We start from the raw sequence: 19424 nt of genomic DNA on the forward strand, positions 1-19424 counted from the left end.
ATCAACGTGCCCCGGGATGGGGGCTACACTCCCCAAGCTTCCCACACTCTTGGGATAGTGAAGCAACAAGACTTAGAGTAATTGTGCTTAAAATGTAAAATACACAAATGTATTGAAATAATAATTTTTATTAGTGAATTGATAATAAAAGATTGTTTGAATGTTACAAATAGGGTATGCTTATATACTTAAGCAGGTGTCCCTTCATGACTAGGCATGCCTTTTAGACATGTCTATTTAAATAAGAATTACTATGATTATTTATTATTTGTATTTGTTGGTATTTCTTTTATAAATTATATTCATAACATTGCCCCCTTCTTCAATAAGCCTTGTCCTTAAAGCTTAATTGTAAGCAATTTCCTTCACCTTTCCCACTCGTTTCGGCATGTGTAAGTAGTATTATTAAGCTTAATCCATTTTCCTCTTGATTATATATATATATATATATATATAGCTTTATAATTTAATAAAGTTAAATGATAATTATTTTATAAAGAACTTTATAATTTGTTAATATGTTAAGATATTGGTATTGTCGTGTCTTTTGATCATGGACGGACGAGTGTAGTTGTTGTGTTGGTGGCCTTGGGGCCAAACTGATAAACGTCGTTATTATATGGTGTTCAAAAATAGTTATGGTAGCCAATGCTCAACGATCGCCTCTCTCCATTGTTAGGGTCTATGGCTCATGGCGAAGAACGTTGTTCGTGGCTTCTAACTCTCGAATGTTGTTTCTGGCTTCTAACTCCCAAAAAACGCAAGATAATTGTTGAAGATGTTGCTCGTTTGTGATGTCGGAGTTGATGAATTCTTGGATGATCCCAGCAACAAAGTCGATATCTTGCTCAAATAGTTGCTTCGTGGTAGTCCAACCAACACCCATGGATACACAGTTCCCAAAATACGTTGGAGATAAGGGCGATTTCACCCGGTCTATACTGTCAACTACCAATTCAAAGATAATAGGCTCTTTCTCTAGTACTTGTTGACTTTTCATTACTAATCTCCAAAAATGTGTTGAAACTGTTACTAGTAAAAATGAAGCCCTGAATCATTCTTTCAAATTTTGAATCATGCTTTCCCTGAAATGAAAAGTTGAAAATCCTAATGTTGTATTTCCCTTCATAAAATTATGGATATTAATCATATTGTTTTCAGAGATCTCCACCGAGACATCATCAATGCTTCTTGAGGGCAATGAATCATCTCGTATAAGAGTGAAAATGTGTGCTTCCACAAAAAATCAGTGATCATTGGTTTAACCTTCAGTGAAATATTAGGTATGACATAATCTCTCTTAAAAATCGTTTTCATGTGGCCATGTTTCTCCAAAATAGGAAGCCCTCTACTTCAATTTGCCCAACACTTCATGAAATACCAGATGTAAACTCTGCCTACAACAATGTGACAAGAATGCATTCCTATGCAAATTCTACATCTCATAAAAGCAGTGACCTCTGCTTCATATGTGCTTCTCTTTCTCTTTAATGTTACTTGTGATGGTAAATTTGATGGTCTTTCAGCATTACTCTGACTTTCATGTTCAATCACTGTTTCAAAACCTTCTTTCTAGTGCATTTCATGACACTGCTATTGGCATGATTGAAGGGATCATCCTCATCTATTGGTAACTGAAAATTCTGAATAGAATCTAAGTTGAAAACTTTTAAATACAAGCAGTGACAACTGCCTTCCACTTTACTGTTACTAATACAACTGACAGGATCATCACCATCTGTTGGTAACTGGATACTCTGATTTGAAAACTTTTGAAAGAAAGTTGTGCTCCACTCTGGCACTACAAAAGAGGAACCCTTGGAACTTGCATGAGAAAATATTGCACTCTTTCTTTAGATTCTTTCCATCTTCATCATCTTTAACTACATTTACATCTTCAGTTGCCATATACTCCCTCTAATTATCAGCCTCATTCATGTCACCTTGAGAAGATCCGAATTCAACATATTCAACATCATTTTCTCAGTTAAGGCATTCTTTACTTTTGGTCTCTTTCATGTCAATGTCCTCTTCCATTATAAATGCTACATACACTTAAAGGCGCTTATTTGATTTTACAAGTATGTCTCTTACTTCCAGTAACAATTCATGAGTAGTCATATGGTCATATAATGAATCATCATGAGAATTTGTTTCCATGATTTTTGGTACTTCAACTTTATGGATAGACTATGCAACAGTTAATGTCCAGAGGATTGAATGGCTCTGATACCAATGAAGTGACAAAAGTTAGAGTAATTGTGCTTAAAATGAAAAATACACAAATGTATTGAAATAATAATGTTTATTAATGAATTGATAGTACAAGGATTGTTTGAATGTTATGAGGGCATGCTTATATACCTAGGCATGTGTCCCTTCATGAGTAGGCATGCCTTTTAGACATGTCTTTCTATTTGACTAATGACTATTTAAATAAGCGTTACTATGATTATTTATTATTTCAATTTATTTTTAATTATTTTATAAATTATATTCATAACAAACTGTGAAAAGCATAGGGAAATATTTCCCCACAACCCCCTTTTAGGAAAACTTGGGGAGATAGAGAGGGAAATGTTTCCACAATGTGAGGAGATGTTTCCCCAAAAGGGGTGTGTATGAGGGATCTCCTAACCCCCCCTCCCCGTGAATTTTGCTTAAAAACAATCATTTATGACTGGGAAAGCCTAATATTCAACCCTATGGTCATACTAATGCTATGTAATTAATGGTAATATTAAATTCTTAAAATAAAAGTGACATCCTAATGTTAAATTCTTAAAGTAAAAGTGTCATTCTCTTTTATCATTACCATTAGCGTTAATTGTTTCAAAAAATTTAAGAGTCGTTCCAACCTCAATGTATTTCATTTTGAGAAAGTAATATTTTACATGCCACCCAAAATCTAACAGACATAATTGCTTTCAGGATTTCACGATTAGAGGAATTGCAATGCTTCCATTGGATTCTAGCATGTATGAGGGTATGGAACTAGCATTTGAACAAAAGAAATAAACCCTATATGTACCTCAAGGTTGGTAGTATTGATTGTCGAACTCTTTTATCGTGACCCTAGTAAAAAACTTCCCATCAATTAAACAAAATCTCAATTTGACACGTTAAGCTTTTTCTATCTTATTTTAATGCTTGGAGGGTGATATTCATGATGAGGATCTCAATGTGTAATGAATTTGATGATATATAGGTATTTATTGTAGTATGATTGTTTTTCGATGACAAAGGCCATCTAGAGCCTCTTTGTTGATGTATTTTTGGTTCAAATATGGATTGCACTTAATGCTATTTTGGTTATATGCACCCTTGCTATATATATGAGAAACTTTGCATATTTGTGTATAATGGTTTGGATTAATATGGATGCACATGAATATTTATGTAATTTTTTTTCAAATTTTGAATATTTATGTATTTTTTAGTCAATTAGTTTTTTGGTCCAGTTTTTTCCAATTCTCAGTTTTGAGGTCAACTGGTTTGATCACTGGTCCAATTTTGATAACATTGGTTTATTGTCTATTGTTCACTTTCAATTTTAAGTTGAGTCTTGGCTCTAAATGATGACCTCAAACCGAGTGTTTGACTTGTCATTTTTGTTATTTTTGAGTTTCAATAATTGCAATTTAATATTTCAATCTTGAAACTTTAGTGTCTATTATTTTGCATAATATTCATTAGATTCTAAAATATTGAGTAATAAATTGAAATCAATGTAAATTTTAGAATGATTCATAATAAATTTAAATTAATCTATACAATATTTTTCTACTTCCATTTTATTGAATCATTTATGATGTATGAATCAATATATTTCATTATTAAATTTGAATTTGAAGTGTATATACACACTCCAATATACCAATATGCCACTGTCCCCAATTTCCTTAAAATATAAAATTAATCCCACACATCCCGCGTCCTACCAACTTGGTAGAACATTGTTTATATTTCACTTGAATATTTAATGTCTTAGCCATATAAAAATTACCTTCTTTTGCCATAATTTCATATTTGATCCTTAAAAAAAAATTATCATATCTCACACACAAACTATACTAACCGTGTTGAAGATTGCAATGGTTGTACTTACTAAGCTGTTCGTCTGATTAAATTAATCACATGAGCTCCACCTCTCCATTGATAAAATACAAAGACAAAAATAAATAAAAGAATAAAAATCCTTCCAAAATAAAATCTGAATTAAAGCTGAGCCACTGTAAGCTTGTGATGGTACCGATTGTACCTCTATAGAGAAATGACTTAAATTCTCATTGAATGAGGCCAATGACTGGGATTATATTATACAAAGGAGACTGCTAATCCAATAACCATCAAGAAATTATCAGCAAAGAAAAATAAAGAATTTGGGCTAACCAGAGATTTTCTTGTACATTTTGAAAGGTAAAAATATGTTTGCTGGTTCTAGTCCTCAGCACTTAGTTAATATCTCCGCTCCAGTCTCCTTTATAAGGATGGTATGCTCAAACTGTGCAGCCAAACTGCCATCAGCGGTGACTGTAGTCCAATTATCTCTCCAGACAATGCAGTCAGTGCTCCCCCTTACCAGTATAGGTTCTGCAGCAATAGATTAGGAAAAATATCACCATTTAAATTTTACACAGGGTTACATGAAACCACCAGAATTAAAAGTTAATATGCGCTACCAAACGCATCCTCAATAAAACTGGATAAAGCTGTATAGTGACAGAACCTCAGCTGTATCCCACTTCATAAACAAGTTCAAGGTTGTTGATGATGCAGTTTTAATACGGGCAACTTCAGATCACTGGAGGGAGGCTAAAAAAACTTGCTAAAATGAACAAAACGAAATCAATGAACCATCATGGAAGGCTGAGATCAACAAACAGAAGCTTGGTTTCTCCAACACCATTTACATGAGGCTATGCTGGCATGGCATTATAGCCTACTTATGGATATTGTTCGAGTTCATATCTTCTAATTGGAGACGTACACTCTATCAAACAACAATGTTGGAAAACAACATACATGTACCACCTACGTCGAACATATATTATAATCACTTTAGCACTGTTCTAAACATCAACAATATGCCCACGGATAAAGCAAAAAGAGCCAAAATTTTATGGCATTTCCTCTGTCAGAAACAAGCCTCTATCAAATGATCATGAATTGGAAATAAGCTAGAATAAGGGAAAGTTTCATATCAAAAAGCCTGGAAACTTTGATCCTAAAGGCAGTTTGTTATGAATATAAATTATATAAAAATAATATAAATCTAAATAATAATAATTAGTATTGAAGGGGCGTGTCTATGACGGCATACCCACTCATGAAAGGGTACTTCAATAGGTGTATAAGTGGGTCCTTGATTGTAAGATATCTTATATCTTCGATAAATTTTTTATACAATATATTTGTTTTATAATAGATATTTTTATATACCGGATCTTTTGAATATTCTATTGTATATGAATTTTGTTTGTTACATTAGTATCAACGCCAACTTCTCCAATCCTGACCATTGGCCATTAAAATCTCCAACATAATTATCGTCGTGATCAAAGTATTTCACTATAGATTTTTTGGAGTTTCTCTCGTGATTTAGGCCTTTGGTCATACTTAACATTTTAATTATATTAAAAAAAAAAAGATACTATATCTTAAACAAAAAGAGTCAAGATAAACGTTTAAATTTTTTTATAAAAATACACAGATATATATATGAAAAAGAATTTGAAAAATATAAAAATAAAATACGAAACCAAAAAATAAAGTTCAAATTAAATTTACTTGGCTAACGTCGAACACACGTACATCCATGGATCACTGTTGGACCAAGCACACCACAGTCGCCACTGCTCGAGCCACCGCAACTTGAGCCTATGATTCCTCGTTGCGATTCTCCAACACCGTCGTTGTCTTCCCTTTCGCCTATTCCCTTTTTCCTCCACCCATCCACACAGCCTCCACCGGAGACCCGGCCCTCTCTACAACCGCTTCTTTGTCATACACCATAGGAGCCTTTGCACCCACCACTGTTGAACATGTACGTCAAAGACGATAGCCCGACCATTTGAGATACCTCTAACCGGGCTCAGCGACAACCCACAACCTCCTATAGCCGCTGAATCGCACGACAGCCACAGCCTTACCGTTAGCCACGCCTCTTCTTCGCACAGTCGCTGAACAACCTGTAAGATTTTTGAGAAACACAGATAGATCTAGATCTGCAAAACAATAACAAACTTGCAATAGAAGGAAGGAAGCGAGCAAGAATTGGGAAAAGAATGAAAGTAAAAATTTCTACAATATGAGTTTTAGAATAAATACATAAAAGCAACTAAGTTAAGCTTAGTTGTACATGCAATAACTAAAGCTAACTAAAGCTAAGTGTGCTTTATGTGTACATGTGCCACATGCAAGCAATAAGTTAACTGGAGCTAATCTAGGTGCATGTACACCAACACAGCTAGTCTAAGTGCATGTACACCAACAACTGGAGCTAATCTAAGTGCATGTACACCAACACCCCCCCTTAAGCATAACTTAGGTGAGTGTGATGCAAAATGAATGAGTCCCGGCAACACGGCCATTTTAGGTACCCATATACAATGCATAAAAAGGAGGAAAGAGGGAAAACCCGGTGGGAAGAAAACCCCCCCTCAAAATATAATGCAAAAGTAGAGAAAAGACAACTGCTAGGCAGTCGTGTCCTTCACCCCGAGACGATCTCGCAGGAATCGAAACTTCTGCTCAGTGAAAGTCTTGGTGAAGATGTCAGCAATCTGCTCGGAACTAGGACAGAACTGAAGATCGATGATCCCATCATGAATGAGTTCTCTAATGAAGTGCATGTGGATCTCGATGTGTTTGGTACGCTGCCGCTGCACTGGATCTCTGCAAAACTTTAGCGTACTTTGATTATCGCACCAGATGATAGTTGGATGATGGACACTAATCCCAAGCTCAGATAGGAAATGTTGCAGCCAAATTGCCTGAATAGTGGCATTGACTGCTCCTCTATACTCGGCCTCTGCTGATGATAAAGCAATGGCAGCCTGCTTCTTACTTGACCAACAAATTGGGCCGGATCCCAAACTAAGTACATAACTGGAAGTAGACTTGCGATCAATGGTGTCGCCAGCCCAGTCTGAATCTGTGAACCCGATGAGATTCAAAGAACAATTGGCTGCATAATGAATCCCATAGGTGATTGTCCCCTGGACATATCGAAGGATGCGCTTTGCAGCGTTCCAATGTAACTCATGTGGCTCCTGCATGTATCTGGAAACTGCTCCGACAGCATAGGAGAGATCAGGACGGGAGTGAGTGAGATAAAGAAGACTTCCCACAAGCTGGCGATACAATGTGCAATCAACCAATGGTGTGTCTTTGCCATTCTCAAGCTTTATCCCTGATAAGAAAGGTGTGGCTGCTGGCTTGCAGTCACTCATGTGAAATCGTGCCAAAAGATCTCTGGCATATTTTGGTTGAGAAATGGTAATGCCAGAATCACGCTGATGGATCTCTAGTCCAAGGAAGAAATTTAGCAAGCCCATGTCTGTCATAGAAAACCGCTTATGCAATGCAGTTTTGATGTTAGTAATGAAAGAAGCTGAACTACCCGTTATCAAAAGATCATCTATGTAGAGTACTATGATCAACAAGGAGTCAATTTTCTTCAGAAAATAAACATTGGAATCAGATTTGCAGCGTACAAAATTTTGAGATAACAAATAAGAATCCATCTTTGCATACCATGCTCTAGGTGCCTGCTTGAGGCCATAGAGAGACTTCTTTAGTTTGCATACCAGAGATGAATTCTGCATGTATCCCGGTGGCTGCTCCATGTAGATTTCCTCCTCGAGATCACCATGAAGAAAGGCATTCTTCACATCCATATGATGCACCTCCCATCCTCTTGCTGCTGCAATGGAGAGAGCTAGCCGAATGGAATCCATTTTTTCCACTGGAGCAAAAGTCTCATCATAGTCAACACCATGTACTTGCTGAAAACCTTTTGCTACCAATCGTGCCTTATATCGACTAACTTGGCCATTTGATGCTTTCTTGGTCCGGTAAACCCACTTGCATCTCACAAGTTTGCGATTTGAAGGTAGCGGAACCAAATCCCAAGTCTGGTTCTCAATGAGAGAGTTATATTCCTCATCCATGGCGGCTTCCCATTCAGGATGCCCATTTGCTTCTGCATAAGTTTGTGGATCAGATCCATGCATCATATAAGCATGCATGGGCATGGATGGCTCCATAGCTAAGAGTGCTTGCGGATCTTCCTCAAACAGAGGGATAGAGGCAGGATCATCAAGGATATCACTCATGCTGTGCCATTTTTGTGTTGAAGGTGGTCGAGAATCTTCCGAACTACGTGCAGAAGTATGATCTCGATGTTCAACAACTGGTGGTCTAACAGGGGTCACAGGAAAAGACTCATCTTCATTTGAATGTTGGTCTGAAGTTTCATCTACATCCTCATCAATGAGTGGTGATGGAAACTTGGTAACAAGTTCATCTACTGGTGCATGCGAAATATCTTCGTCAAACTTTACACTCCTTTCAATAAAGAGCTCTTCAGTGTGGATATCAAGCAATCTGTACCCTTTGACTTCATCAGAATATCCAACAAACATGCATGCTTTGCTTTGAGGCTCCAAAGCCTTTCTCTTTTCTGGAGGAATGTGGGCCCATGCTCGAGATCCAAAAATGCGGAAATAACTAACTTCAGGTTGCATGCTAGTCCAAGCCTCAAAAGGTTTTTTTCCAGTAACAGATTTATGAGGAGATCTGTTCTAGATGTATGAGGCACAATTAATAGCTTCGGCCCACAATTTCGACGGAAGAGATCTTGCATGCAACATGCAATTAGCCATCTCTTTCAAAGATCGATTTTTCCTTTCAGCCACGCCATTTTGCTGTGGAGTGTAAGGAACTGTATGCTGCAACTGTATGCCTGCTTCATCACAAAGATTCTTGATATCTTTGTTAACATATTCCGTCCCATTATCTGTGCGGAGTATTTTGATGCGTTTTCCAAACTGATTTTCTGCATGCGCTTTGAAAATCTTTAGATGTTGAAAAACTTCAGACTTGAGTTTCAAGAAGTAAACCCAAGTGAATCTCGTGTAATCATCTATAAATGACAACACATATCTTGCTTTGCTCATTGAAAGCACCGGAAATGGACCCATGAGATCACTGTGTACAAGTTCCAAAGGTGAAGAGGCTCTCCATGCATGCCCCTTCTCGAATTTTTCTTGTGGATGCTTTCCAAGAGCACATCCATTACAAACACCATCTGAATATTCAATGGTTGGCAATCCTTTGACCATCCCTTGCTTACTAAGCTGTTTCATATATCTGAAATTCAAGTGCCCAAATCTCTCGTGCCAAATCCTACTTTCTTCATTTGCATGCGTAAGTAGCAAAATAGAATCTGATTGAGGAACAAAATCAGAAAATGTATACAGACGAGATTGATCATTTACCTTGCCAGATGCAATCTTCAAATTGGTTTGCATGTCATAAATGCTCACGGAATCCGGGGTAAATTCCACTTTCCTTCCGCTGCCTATGTGTGTCATCTGATACACTGAGAGAAGATTCACAGAAAGCCTTGGAATATGCAAGACATTTTCAAAACTTCCATCTTCGAATTGCACTCTTCCTTGTCCAGTTGCTGCAACTGCAGAATTATCCCCCATGAGAATGGGAGGACCTGAGTATGCATGTAGAGAAGAAAAGGATTCCTTTGAAGAAGCAATATGATGTGAAGCTCCTGAATCGATGATCCATTCTTGTGGTGCAGAATGAAGAGCAATCAAAGCATGCCCGTTACCTCTTGGATCTGGTGCTTTTTCTCCAGACTTCTTCTTAGCATTCTCAGGAATGTGGTCTCCAAGATTGTGTTGCTGGAGTGTCTGCGCCATAAGATCTATAGTCTTCTTCATTCATGTGGATTCAGGATGGAAACCACGGTGGCAATAATTGCACATTGATTGCCCTTTCGTTCCTTTCCTTTCCTTTGAGCTAGATGATCCATCAGGGGGTTTGGGATGTCCTCCCTTTCTTGGATCATGATCCTTCTTCCCTTTTCCTTTCTGATGGTCTTTGGAATTTGCCTTTCCTTTTGCATGCACAGTAAGTGCATGCGCTTTGGAATTTTTAAGTGTGCCCATTTTGATGAGCTTATCTTGCTCATGCATCAAAGATTGAATAAAAGAATCCAGTGAGAGCATCTTCCAAGCTGCACCAGTTGCAGATCTGACTGTGTGGAATGTAGAGACGAATACTGCATACTCTGGACCAAGTTTTGATAAAATGGAAAGAATCAACTGATTTTCTTGCTTGGATTTGTCGATCCCGCATCCTTTCAGCTGAACCAACAAGGCTTTATACCTTGTGAAAAAATCTTGAATGTTCTCAAAGTTTCTCGGATCTAATGAGTTTAACTCATTTTCGAGAATGTGACCTTGCATTTCATCCTGTTTTCCAAACAATCCTTCCAAAATTTTCCGTACTTCATTTGGCGTTGAACATGATTCAACATGAAATAGCAATTCCGGAGAAATAGATAAACATAGGATGCCGAAGGCCTCGTCCATGCGATTGAAATATCTTGTTTTCTCCATTGCCGATGTTGGTTCAACTTCCGTTTCCATGGTTATTCGAAATAAGCCTCTACTTCTGAGATGAAGTTGAATCTTTGGCTTCCATTCGAAATAATTATATGGAGTGAGAATTGTCGATTGTGGAAACTCCAATTTAGACTCCATTCTTTGTTGTTGCTTCAATCTTCTGAACCTGCAAATAAAATTGCTTGTGCACTGATTACAAATCCCTGTGCTCCGATACCATGTAAGATTTTTGAGAAACACAGATAGATCTAGATCTGCAAAACAATAACAAGCTTGCAATAGAAGGAAGGAAGCGAGCAAGAATTGAGAAAAGAATGAAAGTAAAAAATTCTACAATATGAGTTTTAGAATAAATACATAAAAGCAACTAAGTTAAGCTTAGTTGTACATGCAATAACTAAAGCTAACTAAAGCTAAGTGTGCTTTATGTGTACATGTGCCACATGCAAGCAATAAGTTAACTGGAGCTAATCTAGGTGCATGTACACCAACACAGCTAGTCTAAGTGCATGTACACCAACAACTGGAGCTAATCTAAGTGCATGTACACCAACACAACCCGACCACACTGTCTCGGCCATTAACCAATTGTCGTCCTGTCTGCGCCCGTGCCTGTATCGTATACACTGGAGCTGCTGACCAGACACCACCACCATTTCACAATTCAATCCCGATCAATTCGATTTCCAACCGCCATTCTGTATCCACCATTCGTTCTGTCGTGTCCCCCGCTTTGGATTACATAACATATACATAATATAATTGATATTTAGTTATTGAGTGGTGTTTCTTAGGTTATATAATATAAGTCATATATATATATATATATAAGAGTTTAAAATTAAGGGATATTTTAAGGAGAAAAAAAAATTCAAAGTTATTGAAAGTTCAAGCTTAGAATTACGAATGGGGTTATTTGAAATTATCCAATAGTTGAAGGGTATAAATATTAAAGGAAGGAGTAATTAGAAGTTTTTTTTTTAAACTAGTTAAGTTAATATTAAAACAACAAAGTAATAATTTATAAATTGCAAGAAATATATTTTAAAGAAGTCGAGAAGGAACAAAAAAAAATGAATTCCGTAAACAAGTCAACATTTTGGACTACATGTCCATTTTGTTTAACAGAAATTGGGTATATATTCAAAAAAATTGCAAATTATGTTGTCCAACATGTGGGAGATTATTTAGTACTAAAGAACATCAAGGTAATACAAGGGCACAAATGACAGAATTAAAGGAAGAATTCGCAAAGCTTAAACAAAAAAACAATGTTTCGGAAAAGAAATAGAAAAACTCTATTAAGAAACAATGCATGTTTATAAATTGTTAAGAAAATTTGTATCTTGGTGAAAGTAAATTTGGTTTCAGTTTTCAGTGGCCTAGTTTTCAGTTGATTCACAAAGTAATTGTAGAGTTTCAAGAAAATTAACACAATCCTCAACAAAATGGAATTGTCAAACGGAAAAAGAGAACTATTATGGATGCTGCCAAATCCATGCTCATGATCAACAGTTGCCTATATTTGTATGGGGAGAAGCTTCAAAGACCACTATCTATGTTCAAAATAGATATCCACACTAAATCTTGGAATATAAGGCTCTCGAAAAGGTCTTCACAACTGAGAATCCTAATGTTGAACATTTAAGAATTTTCATTTGTCCTGTTTATATTCATGTGCCTAAGGAGAAAAGGACAAAATTGGAAGCTTATGGGAAGAAGGGAACTTTTGTCGGCTACAGTGAAAAATCAAAAGCTTTAAGAATCCATTTATCGGGACTATTACCCACCACCAATGGGTATTATGCATAGGAGAAAAAAAAAATTCCTAAATGGTCCTCAACCGACAACCAACAGCCCCTTGCAGCGCCTAGATAGCTTGATGTGCCATTTTCTCCGCCACTTGAGCCGGCCATGTGGTCCTTTCCCCATCCGTTATGAATGTATGTTTGAAGGTAGGCCTCCTGACCCCAAACGTATGGCTTTTCATTGGTATAGATGAGTAAATTTTCTTACTTGTTATAGGCACTTTTGGGCATGAACTAGTGGGGGGATCTAGTGAAAAGAGTGGGTTAGTTCTATATTCTTGTCTCCATTTTTTGATTTCGTGGTTACTCTTGTATCCTACTCCCATGGGATCTCCTTTACTAGCCATTAGCTTTAGGGATGGCACTACATGGGAAATTCCATTTTTGGTTGTGTGGTCTAGCTTTCCAATACCACCTACATTATTCCCCTTCCACTCTTTTTAACCCTATTCATCTTTCTTACCATTCGGATCCACATGTGTCCACTGGGTCCACATAGGGTTAGCCTCCCCCTTCTCTTGTCCACACCTTTGGTTGGCCCTGGAATGATGCCCCGAAGGATGAAGCAGCTAAAAAGAAAATAAAAAACATAATTGGCCACTCTTAACAGAAAATGTACAACAAAATGCAAAAGATGGTCGGGACACACAAATTTAGCACGTGGGAAAAAGCCAAACATGAACTCTACCCCCTATCCATGGCCATCACCCTGGTTCCTATGGGCCCTAAATAAGCACCCTCCATCATTAAGAAACACATAATTGTCCCAACCCCTGGTGGGCGATGAACAGCTCCACCTCAAAGGGGTATCCACTACTACATAATACACATCATGCTCTCCATCCCCTAAAGCCCCAACTTGTCATGAAGTTGCCTATATTTCTATGGGGAGAATCTTCAAAGACCACTATCTATGTTCAAAATAGATATCCACACTGAATCTTGGAATATAAGGCTCTGAAAAGGTCTTCACAGGTGAGCATCCTAACGTTGAACATTTAAGAATTTTCCTTTGTCTCGTTTATATTCATGTGCCTAAGGAGAAAGGGACAAAATTGGAAGCTTATGGGAAGAAGGGAACTTTTGTCAGCTACAGTGAAAATTCAAAAGCTTTAAGAATCCATATACCAGGACTATTACCCACCACCTGTGGGTAGTATGCATAGGAGAAAAAATTTCTCCTAGATGGTCCTCAGTCGGCAGCCAATAGCCCCTTGCAACCCCTAGATAGCTTGATGTGCCATTTTCTTCGCCACATGAGCTGGCTATGTGGTCCTTTTCCCATCCATTATAAATGTATGTTTGAAGGTGGACCTCCCGACCCCAAAGGTATGGCTTTTCATTGGTATAGATGAGCAATATTTCTTACCTGTTATGGGCACTTTTGGGCATGAACTAGTGGAGGAATCTAGCAGAAAGAGTGGGTTAGTTGTATATTCTTGTCTCCATTTCTTGATTTCGTGGTTACTCCTATATCCTACTCCCGTGGGATCTCCTTTACTGGTCTGTAGCTTTAGAGATGGAACTACATGAGAAATCCCAATTTTGGTTGTGTGGTTCGGCTTCTCGATACCACCTACATTATTCCCTTCCACTCATTTTAACCTTATTCATCTTTCTTCCCATCCAGATCCACATGTGTCCACTGGGTCCACATAGGGTTAGCTTCCCCCTTCTCTTGTCCACACCTTAGGTTGGGCCTGGAATGATGACCTGAAGGCTGATGCAGCTAAAAAGAAAATAAAAAAGCATAATTTGGCCACTCTTAATAGAAAATGTACAACAAAATGCAAAATATGGTCGGGACACAAATTTAGTGCATGGGAAAAAGCCAAACACGAACTCTACCCCTTATCCATGGCCATCACCCTGGTTCCTATGGGCCCTAAAGGAGCCCCCTCTATCATTAAGGAACCCATGATTGCCCCAACCCCTGGTGAGCAATGAACTTCCCCACCTCAAAGGGATATCCAATGCTACATATTACACATCATGCTCTCCATCCCCTAGAGCCCCAAGCAGCCATGAAGTTTCCTATATTTCTGTGGGGAGAAGCTTCAAAGACCACTATCTATGTTCAAAATAGATATGCACACTGAATCTTAGAATATAAGGCTCCTGAAAAAGTCTTCACAAGTGTAAATCCTAATGTTGAACATTTAAGAATTTTCGTTTGTCCTGTTTATATTCATGTGCCCAAGGAGAAAAGGACAAAATTGGAAGCTTATGGGAAGAAGGGAACTTTTGTCGGCCACAGTGAAAATTCAAAAGCTTTAAGAATCCATATACCGGGACTGTTACCCACCACCTCTGGGTAGTTTGCATAGGAGAAAAAATTTCTCCTAGATGGTACTCAACCAGTAGCCCCTAAGGCCTAGACAGCGTGATGTGCCATTTCTCTGCCCCTTGAGCTGGCGATGTGGTCCTTTGCCCATCCGTTATGAATGTATGTTTGAAGGTGGGCCTCCCAACCCCAAAGGTATGGCTTTTCATTGGTATAGATGAGTAATTTTTCTTATTTGTTATGGGCACTTTTGGGCATGAACTGGTGGGGAGATCAAGCGGAAAGAGTGGGTTAGTTCTGTATTCTTGTCTCCATTTCCTGATTTTGTGGAGATCTAGCGGAAAGTGTGGGTTAGTTCTGTATTCTTGTCTCGATTTCTTGATTTCGTGGTTACTCTTGTATCCTACTCCCGTGGGATCTCCTTTACTGGCCAGGAACTTTAGGGATGACACTACATGGGAAATCCTAATTTTGGTCGTGTGGTACGGCTTCCCGATACCACCTACATTATTCCCCTTCCACTCATTTTAACCCTATTCATCTTTCTTCCCATCCGAATCCACATGTATCCACTGGGTCCACATAGGGTTAGCCTCCCCCTCCTCTTGTCAGTAAATTATTGGCAGTAAATTTTTGAATACAATCTAGATGCGCCAAAGAAAATGGAAATCCACTCAGAGAAGATAACTAATAGAAGAATAGTGAGAATTTTCTCACACTGTATCTAGAGAATTTACACTGGCCCTAGCTCCTGGATGACGTGGCTTCTGTGTGGAGACTCCCTCTAATTGCGTCAGCCTAGCTACTGCTGAGAAATCAAGATTTCTCCTACCAATCACCCATTATAATTCCTAGCACGGATCTCTATTGTCCCCAGCAATTCTACGTCGACCTCCTCCAGTTGTTGCGTTGTCCCTCCTTGGCACTACACTAGCTCTTTGATCCTTTGATGTGTTCTTTGAAGCATATTCACTAGAAATGGAAATCGCTTCCTTCCGGTACTGCCTCTGATCCTTACTGCTTGATGACTTGTTCGAATTCCTTAGCAAATCCTGTCCTAGGAATATCGAACTGACTAACCAACTCTTTGTGTGTTTCAAATGAACCCCAAGCCTCCTTATATGTTTCTCGTTGAGACTTCAACGACCGAGATTAAGTCTCTAATCAACGACTAAGATTAAAACTTGACTTGATCCCCTTTGTAGATCATTCTCACCCATATTTTGATTAATACTCATTAATACTTTAATTTTCCTAAGTTTAGATTTAGGAACCCCATTAAAAATATTAATTATTTTAATAAAATACAATCCAGGTCGAATTTCACCAAACAGTTTATGGGTTCTTTAGAATTCATGTGTGTTAGCCTCTCCACCAATTTTCATGGCTAGATCACATCCAATGCTACCAAAAACTAACAAGGAATGCTCTAATACCAATGTAACGAACATAGTTTGTATACTCAAAGGTTAAACACTGCAAAATACTTGGAATATGAAGATCTTCATTAAAGATAGAAGAATATATATTAAAATGTATGAATGAGAATGATGATACAAATGAGAGCGAGGGCCTGCTTATATACCCTAGGTAGTTACATTTTTCACGTACGGTTATGTCCTTAGAGATACGTCTTTTCAATACTAATTACTATTTAATTAATCATTATTACAGTTATCATTATTATTCATATTTACATTATTTTATATATATTTTAATCGCGATTTTTACCCTGAAAAGATTAAATCGACGATTTTTTTGCAAAAAAAATCTTATTTTTGTATTTTTTTGTATTATTACGGATTTTATCCTGATTTTTACGATTTTTTCTTTTTTTGGACCTTCGCCGATTTAATCCCGATCACGATTATTGCAACATTGGTTGACCAAGAGATGTTAGTGATGGTTTGATATTATATATTTTCTCATGCATGGTTCTCACATAGAGATGCAATTACTTCAGGAAAGTCTATCACAGATACTTTCCATATTGTCTATTGTATTTCAATCTAACCCAAAGTTCATTACTTAGATTATAGAAGTTTCATGGTTTCTTAATAAATCAGCGAGCGAATGCTATATTTTCCTACCATGCAGTTTCAATCAAGGACAGGAAACACATGCCAGAATTCAGTGCTTATGTTATATTTTCCTACCATGCAGTTTCAATCAAGGACAGGAAACACATGCCAGAATTCAGTGCTTATGTTATAATTCAGTGGAGTAAACCAAGATACAATAGTTGTGTATAAATTCTTGGATACTCAATGCTATTACTGTTGCTCTAAATGTTATGGTCCAAACTATCTAAAAATATGAAACTGGAAAGTTGAGAATGCCCAATGGTAGTGTTGTTGGGGCATCAAATCCAAACACTTGAACAATAAAATATAATCATTAAGAACGAAGACAAATAGGTTCTCTTTTCACAGAAGCATAAGATAGTTTTCTTTTTACCATGTATCATGACAAGAAAAAATGACAGAACCCTAAGAATCTTAAAACCCAGTAGGAATAAATCCGCACTTACCTATTGTGAAAGTCTGACCTGCCACCATGCAGCCTGGGTTATCATTACCTGTTAAAGAATAATGCATATTAGATGTTAAATTAAAAAGAACACCTGCTAGTTCTGAAAGGATTAAACGCAAGAAATGGTTAGGGCTACAAATTAATTTCAACAGTGTTATCTATAAGTAGATTCATAAATAGCCCCAAGAGTTATTTCAATCAGTTGAACCATCCACCCATGGCATGTTGCTGATGTGGAGGCCATAGGTCACAGGGTTAAATCCAGTTGAGTCCCTTGGGGTTCCCAGCCATAATTGGAGCCACTCTGCATCCAGATATTACGGCGAGGAGGGGAAAGATACCATGAGGTTTTCCTTGAAAATAAAAAACCAAATTCATAGGATATAAATTACATCAACTTCTTAAACATTCTTCATTATATCTAGAACTATTCAGATTGTGTATCTCAAAGAAAATGAATCTTAGTATATGTTTCCTTCCACCATCTCAATCTGAACATTTCATCTAGGGGATAGTATCTTTGAAAATGATATCTATATGAGCGTTGGGTATCTTATTAACACTAAATCATGATATAACAAGCTTAAGTAAACACAAAAATGATGCAAAGTATCTCATTCTCATAAATGCAAAAGTGAAATATGTCGACATTTCAAGAAAGAAGATAAAATTCTTTAACTTGATAATTACTTGGGAATATTATGTTCTTCTTTTATTATCTTTAATCTTTCTTCATCAAGCAATTATCAAATCAACCACAGAACACACAAAAAGAGACAGATTCATCCAGGGAAAAACCCAGCAACCTTCTTAGATAATCAAGTCAACATGAGAAACCTATAAACCAAGATGGCCTCCACAAGTGCTAAGTCTGTCTCTTGAAAAACTCTTCAATACCTTATCCACCAAGACAATGCTCCTTCTAGATAACTGAACAATCTTCAAATCCATATGCCTCTGGCTTGCTTGATGGGGTATCCCTTACTAGGACTCTGCCTAGTCTTCCTATCTGAGTCTTCCCCTGTATTGTATGGACTTGGACCTCTGTCATAAAACAGACCTTGCCTTTCCTTCTGATTTCGGATCCCCATATTTCTGGTCTCAGACTTCTGTAGAATGACAGACCTCTATATCTCAAATCCCTGCAATACAACAGGCCACAGACTTCAGATGATAGCTCCTTGAGGTGATATCGAATTCATATCTCAACCTCCTGTAATGACAGAGGCTGACTTCAGACTTCACAAGATATATACTTTACAGTTCGGAATTGACTTTGGAAGTCACACTTTAAAGGAGAGAACTTCGGATCCCTGTAGTGACTCTTGCTCAGTTTCAGGACTTCGGATTAGTACTCTTGAATTGCAGATCCCAGACCTTTGGCTTCCGAATTATTACAGACTTCAATGAATGTGAGAGAGAGAATTTGTCAAGTATATTATATTTGTCCGACTCTTATACTTCTTGTTACAGATCTTCGCATGAACAGAGGATAGAAGATAGTGCTTGAATGATTGATCCTTCGTTTGAGCATGACTTGAGATATATATGTAGTTAAAGAGGTAGCTTGAATAGATGTGTCTGAGGGGCAAGCTGACCTGATCCATTAGCTGGCCGACTTAGCACTCGTGGAGCATCCCGTAGCTATAAAATGAATGGTAAATTTACTTCTTTCATAGTCATGAAGAACATGACTTGAAAATACATATTTTGATTCAACCATGGATGAAGAACATGCTGGAAACAAAAACAATAAAAAAAATTCCTCTTACAATGTCAATAATGATTTTAAGAAGGCCAACCATAAATACATTCTCCAACAAAATACCTGCCTAAACAATAAGGAACAACTGAGAGAATAAACATATTTATGTCTATCGTTAACAAGAAATGATTGATGGCAATAGAAATGTACATGTGAAAATGCATCATAGGCACAAGGCATCTATAAACTACAAAAGAATAAAGAAACTAAATAGGCAAAGTTGAGTTTAAATGCAAATGCATAGGAAGGAATGCCCAAATATATGAAGAACATGACTTGAAAATACATATTTTGATTCAACCATGGATGAAGAACATGCTGGAAACAAAAACAATAAAAAAAATTCCTCTTACAATGTCAATAATGATTTTAAGAAGGCCAAC

At 37.4% G+C, this 19424-nt stretch overlaps 1 protein-coding gene across 1 annotated transcript in view; it reads right to left on the reverse strand.

Moving 5' to 3' along the window:
• Positions 1 to 4182: 4182 nt before the first annotated feature.
• The window catches only part of MAP1C (methionine aminopeptidase 1B), a 308081-nt gene continuing 292839 nt past the window's right edge, over positions 4183 to 19424 (reverse strand). The window contains exons 9-10 of the mRNA XM_089424489.1: positions 17275 to 17322; positions 4183 to 4593 (exon numbers count right to left, since the gene is read on the reverse strand). Coding sequence (XP_089280615.1) covers positions 4448 to 4593; positions 17275 to 17322 — 194 coding nt within the window. The 3' untranslated portion in view covers positions 4183 to 4447. The remainder of the gene's footprint in view (positions 4594 to 17274; positions 17323 to 19424) is intronic.

This window comes from Pinus tabuliformis, chromosome 4_2, assembly GCF_031772625.1.
Source record: "Pinus tabuliformis cultivar Carrire ecotype Pingquan chromosome 4_2, CPIR1, whole genome shotgun sequence".
NCBI classification, from domain to species: Eukaryota; Viridiplantae; Streptophyta; class Pinopsida; order Pinales; family Pinaceae; genus Pinus; species Pinus tabuliformis.